At 40.5% G+C, this 15,107-nt stretch overlaps 1 protein-coding gene across 9 annotated transcripts in view; it reads right to left on the bottom strand.

Annotated features, from left to right (window-relative positions):
* Positions 1–7,108: 7,108 nt before the first annotated feature.
* Positions 7,109–15,107, bottom strand: part of ANO1 (anoctamin 1) — a 71,054-nt gene continuing 63,055 nt past the window's right edge. For 5 of the 9 annotated variants that reach the window (XM_074543753.1, XM_074543750.1, XM_074543749.1 and 2 more), the window contains 4 exons: positions 14,085–14,137; positions 12,304–12,488; positions 10,587–10,692; positions 7,109–9,666 (listed from right to left, as the gene is read on the bottom strand). In XM_074543753.1, the coding sequence (XP_074399854.1) occupies positions 9,406–9,666; positions 10,587–10,692; positions 12,304–12,488; positions 14,085–14,137 (605 nt within the window). In that variant the 3' untranslated portion in view covers positions 7,109–9,405. The remainder of the gene's footprint in view (positions 9,667–10,586; positions 10,693–12,303; positions 12,489–14,084; positions 14,138–15,107) is intronic. The other 4 variants (XM_074543752.1, XM_074543748.1, XM_074543747.1 and 1 more) reach the window with 2 other exon arrangements.

The raw sequence follows: 15,107 nt of genomic DNA on the forward strand, positions 1-15,107 counted from the left end.
AATTAATTTCTTACAGGGTCTCGTGGTAAAGGTTAGAGTGAGAGGAATTGCCACTGTGAATCTGAGCTGGGACAAGATGTGCCTGATTTAAGAGGTGGTTTTTTTTTCTTTTTTTTTTTGCTGCCCTGAATATACTTTAAACTCAGGGAAAGTCATTAGCAAAATAGGAGAAATATATTTGCTCTGTGTGCATTAATTAATGAAGCAGGAGTAATCCTTGTAATGGTATAAGAAGTATAAAATCCAGTTAAATAAAATTCCTTTTAAATTTTGCCAGCAAAGGTAACTCTACAAAACAGCAGGGACCAAATCACATGGCACCTGGTGATGGCAACCAGCCAAATTCAGAGACAAATCTGTGAGAGAGAAGTCCAAATCAGCACAATTTATACCTTTATTCTCTATACCCTGACACGCAATTGAAAACAACATCAACTGAGATTTAATGAGTTCATCCAAACCTGGTGGCCAGATTCAGCACTGAGTGTGAAAGTGACACTGCACATTTATGTAATTCCAAAGGTGTCTAAATTAGTAACAAAAGTGAAACTGAAAGACACAAATCTATGTTTAATTAAGACTCTTAAATGCTTTTAAACTCACTCCTATGGGAAGGCAGAGTGATTGAGCAGGGTCTTTTATTCTGTCTGAACCTGACTTGGATGCATTCACCAATGAAAATACCCCAAGCAATAAATTGCTTTATTCCAGTGATTTCCTTTGGAAGCAGTTTGTGGGGCTTTTGCAAAGGAAATATTAGGTGAGAATAACAGATTGTAAGCACTTCTGTGTCAGAATAAAACTTAATAGAAATGATTTATTGGAGTAGCTCAGATTCCAGTGGAAGTTTCCCAGAAATTTAAGTGCTGTGAATGATCCGATTCCCAACCAAATAATCCTTAGGTTTCTCGAGGCAAGATGAGTCCTTGCGAAATACTGCAGAGGGAGCTCGAAGCCTGGGAGTGCCTCGGACTTAGCTTTGGCTTCACGGTCCTTGCTGGAGGAGCAGGGCAAAGAGAGCATGGAAAGACTGATTTCAGCAGAGCCCTCGGGGAGCTGTCAGTGGCCAGGACATCCCGGCAACGCCACCCATCCGGGGACTGCACAAATGGCCAAGTGCGGGGCTGTCCTGAGGTGTGTTGGTGTGGAAACTCGGGAAGAGCCTTCCCTATTTCCAGCCAAGGCAAGCAACATTCTGCTGGTGCAGAGAAACTGGAGTGTTTGGGAGCTGCTGTGTTTTTAAGTGAAGCAGCTTTGATAATTTCTTTATTTCCCACGCAACGCAATAGCACATATCCCAGGGGGACTTAAAATCCTTATCCTGACAATTCTGAGAGACAGGTTGGGCAAACACCTTGGCACAGACAGTGCTGAGGAACTGTTTCTCTTTTGAGGCCCAGGTGATTGTACACTTCTTTTAATATACCTGCTCTTGTCTTCCAAGGGAATTAATGACCTTTCCTTTTTTATTTGCTGGCTTCAAGATAAGCATATAAAAACCAACCCTCTCCCTACTAGCAGAATTGAGCTACAAGAGGTTTTTAGTTTGCTTCCTTGCTTTTTTACTCCTACACTGAATAAACTGATTTCCCTAAAATTTCTTAGTGTACTTATCCAATGCCTCTCACCCATTTTTTGCCAATCCCTAAAATGCACATTTTCAGCAAAGAGAAAACTGTTTCTGTATTTTCTTTTGTGAATGAATTGATCTGTACATGTTTATTTTGTCAGCTATCACCCCTCTGTTGCTATAACATCCAGTCTAGAAAGAACTGCTCTTGTAAAGAAACTCATTCGTGAAGAGACGGAGGATCTTAGGAGAAAACTGTCCCTGACAAAAGCGCCCGTAAGAAATGTCAAATTATTGTGGGTTGAGAGAGAAAATTAGAAGCAGAGTGTGGGAAAAGTAAATAAGTACTGAAAAGAGAGTGAACTCTGGCATGACTAGGTTGTATACAGATAAAAAATCTGGCCAAGTAACAACAACAACAAGCAATAAGTTGTTAACAGATGCTTGAACTTAATATTGAAACAGCAGAAGTGTTGATATAATTCTGTTGATACAGTTCTGTTGTGTTATTGTTGGCAGAAGAAGTTAGTTTAACTTTAGGGGAAGGGTAAATTGTAGACTTTTGTTTATTTGCTCCGACTAAAAAACCTCTGACTTGACTTTTTACCTATTTTTGTAGTGAATTTTCATCATACCATGGAAGTATGAAATCATTCAAACAAACATTTCACATGTCAATAAAGCTGTGTGCATATATCAGCCCAGCACACCTCATTCCTCTAAACCATATTTATTACTTCAGCTCTGCAACATCAATTTTGCACTTGGAAAAACAGAAGAACAGAGAAGACAGAGAGCAAGGGTTGTTTGTAGAGGAATGTCATTGTGAAATGACAAAATGTCCCCAAATAACAGTGTATGATCATTAAATCTCTTTTGGGGCCCTTTCTGTTCAGTTCGGTTCCTGCTCTGTGACTGGCTGAGGGCAAAGCAAAGCAAATTGAGATCCAAACTGGAAGTTGCTATTCATGCAGGGAAATAATCCAGCAGCTCTGATTGCCAGGCTTGGAAGCTCATACTGATTCATTTCTGCAGAGTATGTATAATTTGTTCTTTATTTTCCTGAGCTGCTGTATTGCTAGTTCCTAACCAGACAAAACCATGAAAAGGTAAATACTTGCCACAATAACATTTATTTTCTCTAATTGAGGTGTTTTTCTTCATTCTCCATCTTTGTATTAGAAAATACAATATTCTGAGCAGCTATAAAATAAAGGTTAGGATAACAAAAATAATTATTTTGCAGAAAATTGATCCATTTTGCACCACTTTGGAGTATTTCTTACAAGCATGTAATTAGTTCTGGGCCACAGGACTTCATCCTCCCACCCAAACTTCATCCTCCCACCCAAGGAAAGGTTTTCTTTCCTTACTGAGGAGCAGCACTCCATTGCCTGCTGCAGAGCATTGCAGTTGAAATAATGGCAGCAGGGAGTTATCTTTTTTTTTTTGGTGTATGTGAATATTCAGCTCTTATCTCTTCTGTACTAACAGACTCTGCTTTGGACCTGGTAAAAATGGAAAATTTTTCCCCACTATGTCCCTGCATCCAGCCTGCAGAGACCAGAAAATATCCAAATGTCTCTCAAAGGTACTGAAATTTTGCTTTAATAAATAAAAATGAGTGAGCCTGTCACACTTACTTGATTTTTGAGTTAAATTCAGGTATTGTGAAATCACTATTGTGACTGGAGAGAATGACAAGCCAAGAGGTGGGGGTTATTTCCTAGAAACAAGCATTGCTTTATATATCTGTGATTTTCATTCTTTTCAGGACGTGCCAGTGCAGTATTTTCCATCTGAGTCACTGTCCTGGAGGTTGGAAGGTGCAAGTTTTTTACTCAATTCTGATTAGAGAGGGAGTGCCTCATGTGCTCCAGCCCAGTGCACTTATTATCCAGTTATTTCCTTTTAAAACATGAATAGTTTCACGTGGCCACCAAGTGATACAGGATATGACTGGGTGAATTACTCACAGGGATTTAGATATCATAAATAAGAAAGCAAATCTGGTTTCATCATCCCTCTCCCTTGATTCTTTGGGGAGGAAGTATTATTTTCTGCTCTCTGAAGAAATGCTGTAATTTGAGCTGGTCCGCAGTGCTGTGGTCAGACCCAGATACCAGCTAGTCCTAAACCACAATTTGGAGCCCATTTTCATACACAAACTTGTGGGAAACTTGTTGTATTTGTTCCCAGAGATGAAGAGTCTAGAAGGGGAGCGTGACTTCCTGAGAGAAGGCTGGATTAATCTAATACAAAATATAGCATTTATTTATTTTCCTTGCCGTCTGTATACTTCAGAAGAAGTGAGGAAGTTACAAATGCCACAGCTTGGTGCCAGAAAAGCCACAGAGTTTTTTCTTTCACATCTAACCATATTTTGCTGCTCTTCACCCGTTTTGGAGTGAGGCTTTTGAAAGGGAGCCTGTACCACATCTTTGCCCAGCACCTAAACCTAGCAGTGATTAATTCATTGCACTTCTCATCCCCAAGAAGCCCCAGAGGCAATTACCAGCTTAGCTCAGCTGCTCTAAGGCAAGCCTTGTGAAGAGGTGGGGGAACTTGGTTTCAGAAGCCAAAGGCAGAGAGGCAAAAGGGAAGAGGTTCAGTAGAAGTTCAGAACTGCCTCTCACTTCCTTCTCTCATTGAGTACAGGATGAAGGTGGATGTTGATTTGCTTGCAGGAGTTTCACTGTTCCTTCCCTGCTCACAACTCCCCTTTTCCACTGCCAGCAGTGCCTGGGGAGAGCAAAATGCCCAAACAGCTCCAGGAGTCAGAGCCCACCAGCCTGCAGACACACAGGGCACACACACCACCTCTTGCAGTAAACCCAGAGCAGTCTGGACTGCTGGGATTTATTGCTTCCCCACTTGCTGGCTAATTACCTGCAATTGCTTTCCTTCATTACCTGGAGATGTATTTCAGAGATTAATGCTTTGAGAAATGTGAGCTGCTCCTGTAATTACACACTGCTGCCATGACAGATGGGAATTCCAGGCTCAGCTCCATTCCTCCCACAGGACCAAAACATTCCAGCTTCCATCTCCACACAAGACCCACGGCATTGCCTGGCTTGGCGTGGTTGGGATGGCACATGGGAACACAGGCAGAGGCTGCCCCATCACCCACCTACAAGGGGAATCCATCCTCTTTCCAGAAAAACTAACCTGGGTCTGGGAACAGCAGGCAAAAGCCTTTTCTTCCTCTCTTCCCTATTGAGCATCTTTTCCTTAGCTCCACCTCATAGTTCAGCTGAGAAGATAACCACTATTTTCTCATTTAGCAGTAAAAACAGGGAATAACCATTTCTTCTCTTATAAGATTGCTTAACCTCATGCCTCTTGCTCTGAGAAATGGACTTCATTACACTTAAGCTTGTTCAGCCCAAACACTCTGCTAAATATTTTCTGTTTTGATTCTTGTTTCCCATGGCCATCTGAACAGATACGTTTCCTGTTTTGGCATGAATTTTTTCCCAGAGATGGTACTAAGCCAGATGAAAGCTATGACCTCAGAATCTTCAGTTTTCTTGGATTTTCCAAGGCCTTTGCCGCATGGCAACCAGCACAATGGTGCACCCAACTCTTTACAGCTCTCACAACGCATCTGCATCAATTTATGTTGGCTTTAGCTAACACTGAAGGTTAGAAAAGTAACCTACAAAAACTGTCAGGAGTTTTTATTCTATCCAAAGTGAAACCAATCCCTCAATAAGTACCTCTTAACCTTATGCAAAGCACACTGAAGGGAATCAATAGGAATATTTTCTTTGGCTTCAGGTGGCCGACACAGCCTTAAAAATTAGGATAGAGTTAAAATTCAAAGCAAGCCACATTCATAGTTAGTTTTTTCTTCAGAAAGGCCTGTTGGGCTAAAAAAAGAAGGTTAAAAAAAGAACTTTGGTTTTTCTCTGCTATACTAAAAATGGCATCTTGTGTTTGGTTATGGAATAAATAGTGCTCAAATGTGCAAAGAATTGAACCAGAGTTTGAATGGAATTCATATAAATTTTAAGATGGGTTTTTTCCAGTGGTGAGAGGAAGAGAATTTGTGTACTCTGAAAACTTCATAGGAAAATATAAATGCACTCAAGTGATGCACAGAGCTCTGGGAGAGGTCAGACTCCGGAGGTATCAGGATGAAAAGTAAATTATTATTGCTTATTGGAAATCACAACAGCCAAAAAGATCATTAACAGCTCAGGACCAGAGAGCGTAGGGGAGTTAAAAATAGAAATGTGTCTGTGCCTTGATGTGAGACTAATTCACCCTTAAGCTATTTAAGACTGCAAAATATTTGTAGGACAGTATCTTGGAAACACAATGACATGGAAATCCAGGAGATTCAGAATCACACAGGCAGCCCTTGGGGTGGGAACAGCTTCCTCCTCGGATGCACCAACTGAAGTCATGTTTTTGCTGCCAACCTTGCATGGCAAACAGCAAACAGTGATTCAGCAATAGCTCAGAAATGGCCCCTGCAGCCATTTCCAGCAGGAATCTTCCCCATGGTCTGCATTTTCTCTTGGACCAAGCAAATGGATGCCATGACTTTCCTCTTCAATACGTTAAGATGCTGGGTTTGAGACTTTTCTTTTCTTTGATCAAATCTGGGCTGGGAAATGGTTTTGCGCTCATGGTTTTGGGGCAGAAGCATGCCAGGAACAGGCTGACTGCATGTCATGGACGTGGTGTCATACATGCCATACAATTCAACACAGAATTCAGCTTTGTACTTGTACAATTGAAATATTTGCTTTGCTATCTTTCGTCAAACCTGGTCACTGTGAGTCACATCAAGGCAGGTATTCTTTGATCATTTCCAGATCCCTACTTCCCTGTTTTAAGTTTCTTTGTTTCCCCCCTCTATTCCAGTAAATCCTTTCTAGCACAATCCTGCCTCAAATTTGCTATTGTTAAAAGCAAACCTCTTTTTTTTTTGCATCCCAAATATGAAACAACTTTCAGGAAAAGTACCACAACCACAGTGCAAGTGGTTTTCTGGATTATCTTACATCTAATGAGCTCATATGTACTATTTTGTCTTTAATAACTGACAATCCCATACAGTTACCAGCCAGACTGTGGTTTATCTGCTTCTGGTGTCTGTATCCATTCTCTCAGGACACAATTCCCACCCTTCCAAACTAAATTTCCTGACTTGGAGCATTAATACTCTCCATCCAGGAAGGGAGGGCTGGTGTAAAGCCTCGTGCTTTGCCTTCTCACACGACAGTTAAATGGGAAAGGGAGGAAAAAATTGCAATCAACAAGTGAGGTTCTGAGGGCAGCCTTGCTTGGACAGGTCCCTCAGGGCAGTGGAAATGTGACAGTCACAGTGTGAGCCATTCTGCAGCCAAAAACTCCCTTTGTACTCCTGGAGATGGATTTCTGGTGGGATTCACTCGCCTCCAAGTGGGTCTCTAAAGCAGCTCAAACACCAGACCTGCCTGGGACATTTTTAGGGGGATGTCTGTACACTCAGAGGAGGGCTGGGAACAGAACCTGTCCCACAGGAGAAACTCTTAGATATTTAAGTTTATTTCAAATAAGTGTTCAAAGAAAAAGAAAGAAAAAAAAAAACCAAAATAAAACAGATTTAGTATATATTTGCTTTTCTTAAAAAATGATTCCATGAAATAATTTTATAGATATCTGAGTAGTAATACAGATTTTTATATACAAAATTCCATTTCAAACAATTTACTGTACAAAAGAAAGTATAAGCAACTGTTACTATTCCATGATTTCAGCAAATAATGAAAAATTCAGATAAGTATGTGTTCAGGATATAGTTCCACCATTTACAGGAATGTCAGTATTAAGTTGGGAACACTTTCAGGTCAGTATTTACAGATTAAATCCCCTTCGAGGACGATCCCTAACATTTCTCCTCAGAATAGGTAGTTTGGCTTTCTCCTGGATCTTTTGGGCTACCAAGGAATGAGAGGAAAAACAGGTTTTCAACAAAATGTGTGGACAGAATTCTGCTTGATTTCTCCCCAGTCCTATTGCAGTCAGTGGGCCTGATCTGGTAAACATTTACTAACCAGGCATTACATTTATGTGGGAATAAACCAGGCAGGATTTGGCCCTACAGCAACATGCTATCATAAGTTACAAATTTTAAAAATAGTGACATTCCTGCAAGTCAAAATACAACAGAAACAAGAGTTAACAAAATATAAGCCCTTTATTAATAAAAATCTTTGGTTGGATCAGTATTTTAAATAAGCATCAAGAATATTTGGTTAATACCATTTTCTTTCTTCCACATAATTTCTCTTTTGGTACCTTCTTTGGACAGACTACAGAAAAATATCAAGTTTATCACATACTTTAAAACAAATAAATATATCAAAAGCTATATATGGCATTCTTTTTAGAGTTCTAGCATTAATCTTTAAATTAGTTTGGCAAAGAAAAAAAAGAAAGAAAAAAAGAAATAACTAACCTCTTGAAAAGAGTTTGGTTTTGTAACAAACCATACAGTAGTTAGACTTTAAAGAAATCTTTCCTTTTTATTTTCTTTTTCAGTTTTATAATGCAAGTGCCATGGACAAGACAAAGCAATAAAAGAAATTAGGTTAATTGCACCAATATTATTTGGAAATGCAGTTTATCGGTCAACAAAGCAAAACAAAAACATATTATGCTTAAAAAGAGCTGTACTGATGGGATTTAGCTAGTCATGGTAAGTAAGGATTTCAGACTTATACTTCAGGGAAAAGCTCCTTGTATAAAAGACAGAGGATTTTAAGACAAAAGAAAAGTCCTGTAACTAGCTGAAGGTCTGGTCCTGTAGCCCCAGTGCAGGCAAAGCTTCCACTGAAGACAGCAAGTGGGATGCATTTGGGATTTCCTCCTCTGGCACAGCCTCTGGGAAATGCCAGCCAGCAGCAGGAAATCTGTGGGAAAAGCTGGCTGTGAAACACGGGGCAAGCACTCCCTTCTCCTGCTCCAGAGGGCTACAGGGAAAAGCCAGGCTGGGACAGGGATGTGCTGAAACACTGGGGAAAATGGAATTTCCTCAGCAAGAGCAGCGTGTGAGTGCTTGGCAGGGCAGTGAGAGTCACTGGAGCTCTCTGTGTGCTCATTAGCTCAGGGCATTTAACAAATGCTCCGTGACCATGGGCCTGCTGGGAGGATCTCTGCAATTGTGCTGCTGCTGCTGCTGCTGCCAAGAAAGCACTGCCCAGAATCCCTGTGCTGATGTTTCCAGAGGCAGTGGTGCCTCAGGGAGGGTCTGGAGGCTGCCACAAGTCCCCCCCACATCTTTGGGACTCCAAAGCTCAGACTCGCAAAGCTAAACCCAGCCTTGGGAAGCAAGTCAGTCCGGAAGGCTTGATGGAATACTAGGGAATACTGATTTTGCATATCATTTAGCAAGCTACCCCATGGACCTTCAAACCTGGCTTTCCAAAAATAGTTCCAATTAGCATTATTATTATAATGACTTCAAATTTACCTTTATTTCATTAGCTAATTGATAGGCTAAGATCAGATTCTCAGAGAATATCTCTAGCAATATTGTCCTAAGTACCTGCATTTCTTAATGCATGCCAACGTCGATAGTGCTACCTCAGGATGAAATACAAAAACTCCCTGCATTACTGCTTGTGCAAAAGAAAAAACAAAACAAAACAAAACGCCAACATTGTCAGAAATAGAACGTGGTCCTCCATGTTTGCAAGAAGGGCATTTCTCACAAAGATGGGAGTGAAATGGCAGCACATCCTTCAACATGCACCGGGGTGTCCGTACCGGAGTCCTGCCCTTGGCGCCATGGCTTTTGTCTCTGGAATGCCCCGACAGCCTCAGCTCCCTCTCTCCTAAACGTCCAGAGGATAGGAATGGCAGGAGGACAAGCTCCCACTGCGGCTCCTCGAGAGCCTGGGGCTGTGGTTGTTGCAGTTTTCCCCTTTTCTCTTGTCCTTGTCTTTCCAGGTTTCCAGCATCTGCAGCTTGCCTTGCTCTTCCCTCATGAAGACCTCCACCATGAGAACTTTCTCCTTGTGAATCTGCTGACTAATGTCCTTGGGAATGTCTGGGATAATCCAGTCAACAAATTCACTCATGAACATGACCAAGTTCTGAAAATGAAGTTGTGAGAAAGTGTCAGTGGGGCCAAATTAAAGGGTGGCTGTAGGGAAAGGAGAGGGCACTTAGGAAGGAAAAATGAAGAGAGGACAGTATTTGAGTTGGACTATGGGACCAGATTCCCTTCAACTGCTTTGTGCATGCTAGAAGTAGAGAAATACATCAGGTATTGATTGACCTCTGTGATTTCTGTACCAATCCTGACACTGCAGCCACTTAGAAATCGAAAGGAATTTGCAATTGGTGAGTGGCTCGTGAGATTTACATCAGGAAGGCAGAAGCAAATACAAGAGGTTAAAATGGTAAAAGTTGTTAAAATACATTCCAATTGAATTTTTCTAATTGAAAAACTTTGATTCAAGGAAAGGGTGGTCTTTCTCAAAAAGATAATTTTTTATCAAAAAAGCCCAATAAAAGTTTTGAAACAAGTTATTCAGATAAGGCAGACTTAAAACATCTGTGTCACAATAAGTAGCATCACTGCTGTGATTAAATAATGTCTTTTAAGGACAAATCACAAGATTTTGGCTTCTTATTCAGATGAAAAGTAAACCTGAACTTGTAAAATTTTGAAAATCTCATTTCTTGGCTAGCTCTAAAAATTATTTCGGGTTAAATTTCTGCTGCTTCAGTGAAATTGTTGATGTCCTACAGGAGAAATTGGTGGAACCTAATTAGTATCAGCCTTGTGCTTTGCTGGTCTCTGAGGTCATTAAGTTGTTCTGCATCAAACCAGCTCAAGGAATCCCTGGGGATGAATTTTTCCACTGAGGATATACCAATGCCTGGGTGGGTGGGACAAAGAGGGTGATGAAGATGGGCAAATTTCTTTGTCTTTTCCCTGAAACAACTGAGAAAGAAGATATTTTTTTGGCCCAATAACTTATTTCCAAGTGCCTGCAGTGTCACCTACCTGGAAAACTATCACAAATGCCAATCTTGCTGCTAGGACAGCCCAGAAATCCTTTGAAATGTCGTATTTGTTTTCAGACCAGGGGGGTTCTCTATAATCTTTGTACCTGCAAAACAAGACTCAGTAAATCAGGGGTGCAATTCAGAAATGTTGGCACAGGAAGGGGTTATTAACAAACAGTCAAACAATAAATGGAACTGTTTAAAACAAAGTTCACTGTGTTAATCTCTCAGAAACAAGACACAGATGAAACTCTCCCACAGCCTTCAAATTAGCCTTAAAATTAAAGGTTAATTCATCTTATTACCCTCTGATTACTACATATAATATCAATTTTGCATAACACAGAGTAAACTACACAGCTCAGGTGATTTATTTTAAGATAGGTAAAAAGGCAACATATATTTTTCAAACTAATTTTAAAGACAAAAATACTGGTCTCAGATTCATAGAACATGTTTAACATGTGATTAGCAAAAGGTTGAAGCTAAATTTTGCCCAGTGGAGAGAAGAGAATTTTTCCTTAGCTATGGCTTATAGAAAATCTATGTGTTGATAAACAAGACCAAGAAAAATACATTAAATCCAAAACCACAGCATCCTGTCAATATTTTGAAAGAATTAGGGCTCTGCATTTTCAAATTATTTTAAAATCCTTGGGATAAGGATGGGATTGAAAGAAGACAGGGGCTGGGAGTGGAAAGCAAATAAATCTGGCATTTTGCCTTTGGACCATGATGCCAACACTTCCATTCTGTGCTGAAACATGTTTGCCAGTCTTGCTTAACCTCTGCCCAAAAAGCAGCAGGAGGAAACCAGGAGAAAGTAAAAGCAAGCAAAGCTACTGCAAATGCAGCTTGGGTTGGTTTTGCTTTCATCTCTGAGCAAATTTTCTGTGTAGAGGTCATTTCACCATATTAACTTGCACTATTCAAATGCATAAAGAATTTAATATAAAATAATATGATTGAAAGGCAAGGTTTTTTACTTGGTCAGTTATGGTGATATTTTTACTATGCATGTATTAAAGTCCTCTTTGTTTCTTTCTCCCTTGAATATCTCTTCCTTCCTTACTCTCCTCTTCCTCCCTCTGTTGTCCCATTTTCAGCTTTGCTGGTCTAAGTGCTTTCACTGTCAGATTAGAACTGTCAATTCTAAAAATGTATTAGCTGAAACTGGTAAACACAATTTTCCTTTAAACATGAAAATAGATATGAATTGTCACAGGCATGCAAATTTCTCCTGTGTGATGACACTATAAGTAAGTCCTAAGTTACAGTGCAGATAAGGATGCTGCTGCTCTCATAAGGAATTAGGAACCGGACAAAAAAAAGAGGTCATGGTCATTATATCATGACATGACATCAGAGGAACATAATTTTCTTCCCTTAAAGCACCATTGTGCTGTTTACCATTATCTGCCTCCTTTCCTGGAAAAGGGAATCCATAATAACAAAAATCTTTGCATGGACAAGCTCTGAATTTAATTAACAATAATCTCCATTTCCCAAAATAAGCAGTAAATAATATTCAGGTCTGTGATTACTTAATATGTAAGCAAGATGTTCAAGGCAATGGATCCACCTTATATAAAAGGCTAGCAAGGTGCTAAAAAGGTATTGAAAATACAAAGACTCTGCCCCAGAAATGTAAGAATTTGCCACATTCTCAGCCAGCTGTGAAAACACTTGGCATTAGCGATCATTCAAGAGAGTACCTGCATATCTGAACCTCGTAGCCAAGATCCAGGGGGTCGTTGGGAGCTGTTCCTGCTTGGAAATCGCTGACATTAAAAGAGGATAGTGTATGGTTGACGAAGCCATGCATGGTGCCATTCTCACTGTACATGTACAGGTACACGAGGCGTGGAATGAAGTCGGATGTGAATGAGATCACAAATGCCTGAGCCACAAGAGTAGAGAGTGAGCGCGGTGCCCAGGCAGAGCTTCACTTCATCACATCCTCAACCATGACTTGCCCAAACTACTCACACCACACTCAGGGGAGCCCGAGGGCCCTGAGAGTGGAGCATTCACTGCCCCAGCAAGGGACTGCTCACTGCCCGCTCTCCTGAGGTGCAGTGTATTCCCTGGAGCAGTGCCACGCCAGCTGAGGTGTCCTTGTGGGTGACAACCTGGGCCCCCAAAAATGGAGCAGCTGCACCCCCCAGCACCAGGGGAGAGCTACCACAGCTCTGCTTCCCGTGTCCCCATCACAGTTTCTCCTTGTTGCCTTGGACAAGGTCCAATTGATTGATTTCCAGCTGCTTTTCCGTCCTGCAAACAACCCACAGTGATTTAACTTCAAAGTCTCATTGCCTTGCAAAAAAATGTTAATTGTGTGTGGTGCTTAACTTCATCAGGATAAAAGGATGAGGAGACTGAGCCCAGTTTTATTTTTATGGCCACAAAAGTTGCATTTCATCCAGTTATTTAAAATTTTCTGAAAATACCGTGGGGAAAAGGCACAGCAGTCAATTGGGCTGAGTTCCTCATGACTTTAGCCCTCCTCATTTATCATCATTATGAAACATTGCCACTGGCATAAATCTCATGTACATGTGGAACAAACAGTACAAAATGTTTTACTTATTTTATGGTAAAGAGAAGCAGTACAACGATCAAAGAGGGAAAACTAACACTGGGTATTGGCGAGGAAAGACTAGACGACTACACAGAACAAAAGAGAAAAACAGAGAAATTATTTCCAAAGGAAAAGAGGAGAAATGGGAAGGACAAACTAAGGCAGCACACCAAAAGAATGGGCTTGCCATAGCACAACAGAACCCTGGGGACAAAATGAAGGGATTTCAAGTCTGGATAATGTAAAAAAAACCCAAGGGAGTCCATAGCCATGTGGCCATAAGCTCTACAGAGCCCCTGCTTTGCTGCACTGCAAACATGTTGAATTTCAGCTGGCCTTTGTTTTCATCTTTCCCTCAGCTGAGGTGCAAAGAGGATGATCACTGTGGATGTCTATTCATATAGAATAGAAGTACATGCATTAATATATTAAGACCTGCTAAATTTTTGTGAAATGTTGAAATAAACTTTTTTTTTTCAGGATTATCCAAGCTCTCTGAGTAGAAGCAGTGCAGCTTGAGGGCAGATCGATGGAGGGATTCTGCACTCTGAGGAGCTGAACTGGTTCTCACCTTACCCAAAATAGCATTGAAATGAAAAAATACATCTTTTGCTACTGAGAGTATTTCAAAAGAGTAAAAGTAAGCAGCTGTGGTCATATTTGTTTGAAGGACAGAACTGTTTTACAAAAACATTCTGGAAAAAAGCAGCAGTGACTACTTACTACTTTATATTATTGCTCCTGCTATCACAGCTTGAAAATAAACACAGCAACTCATCCTCAAATATTTCCAAAAATTTCTCAATCATATACTTTCACTTGATTGAAGGGATTTTGTACTGAAATAAAACTAATGGAGCAGAATGGAAAAGCCAGCCTATTGAATTCAAAATTAATTCATGCTGATTTACTTACATTTATGATGACAGCAAGCTTTCCAATACCTCTGAGGATATTATACCAGATTCCTGAGGAAGGAGACAAACATGTAAATGCTGTTCTAGTCCTTAAAATGAGATAAATTACATCTGCAGTTAACAGAGTTAGGAGCATGTATGATTGTGCTGAGCTAGTTATATTTTAAATAGAAAAAGAACAAATTATAAAAAGTTAATTCAATGGCTTGTAAGCAAAAGGAGTCCAACTGTGTTTTGGCACCTATTTTTTTCAGGTTTTGAAGAATGGGGTTGAACTGCAATGAATTGCAATTAACACATCCTCAGAAACAAAAAATAATCAAAACCCCACCACAATCAAAAAAGTCAACATCACTCTACCAATCAATTCCACCAGCAATCTGAACCTGCAGCATAAATCAGGGAGGCACAACAAAACACCCTCAAAGCAAAGTCATGGCAAAACATGATGCGTCCTTCAAGTCTCGGATGATCCCTAGGGCACAAGGATGAGCCCAAGGAAAAACTCTGCCTGTACTGCAGCAGAATGAACTTAGAGTTTAATAACAGATAAACTTCTGCTCTTGCTGCTTGGCTCTGTAACAAGGACAGTTATTTTATTTCTACTTTTATTTTTATTTTAATGAGCTTTTGATTCATAAGGAAGCAGCATTTGGGAGAAGCAGCTCCTCATTACAAACACCCATAGGTGTGAGCCCCCTGTAAGGGCAGGACTGGGCTCTTGTCCCCACACACACAGAGCCGAGCTCCAGCTCCATCCACTGCAGTTTGTACCCTTCTGACCTTCCTGCTGAGTAGGGACAGAGGGGTGCATCTACCCACAGGCTTTTGAGTCTCCTCTCATTCCCAAGAGTATTTCTGAGGCCAGTGCAGAGTTGTTAAATGTGGAAATTTTTGCTTCTGCACGAAAACTGCATTGCCAAGAAGGGCTGTTGATGTCAGAACTGTGTGAGATATTTTGCTACTGCATTGATCATTTTGATTTAAAAAGTGGTAATATTTACTTAATGAAATATTCATC

The sequence above is a fragment of the Zonotrichia albicollis genome, chromosome 6, assembly GCF_047830755.1.
Source record: "Zonotrichia albicollis isolate bZonAlb1 chromosome 6, bZonAlb1.hap1, whole genome shotgun sequence".
In the NCBI taxonomy this organism is placed as follows: domain Eukaryota; kingdom Metazoa; phylum Chordata; class Aves; order Passeriformes; family Passerellidae; genus Zonotrichia; species Zonotrichia albicollis.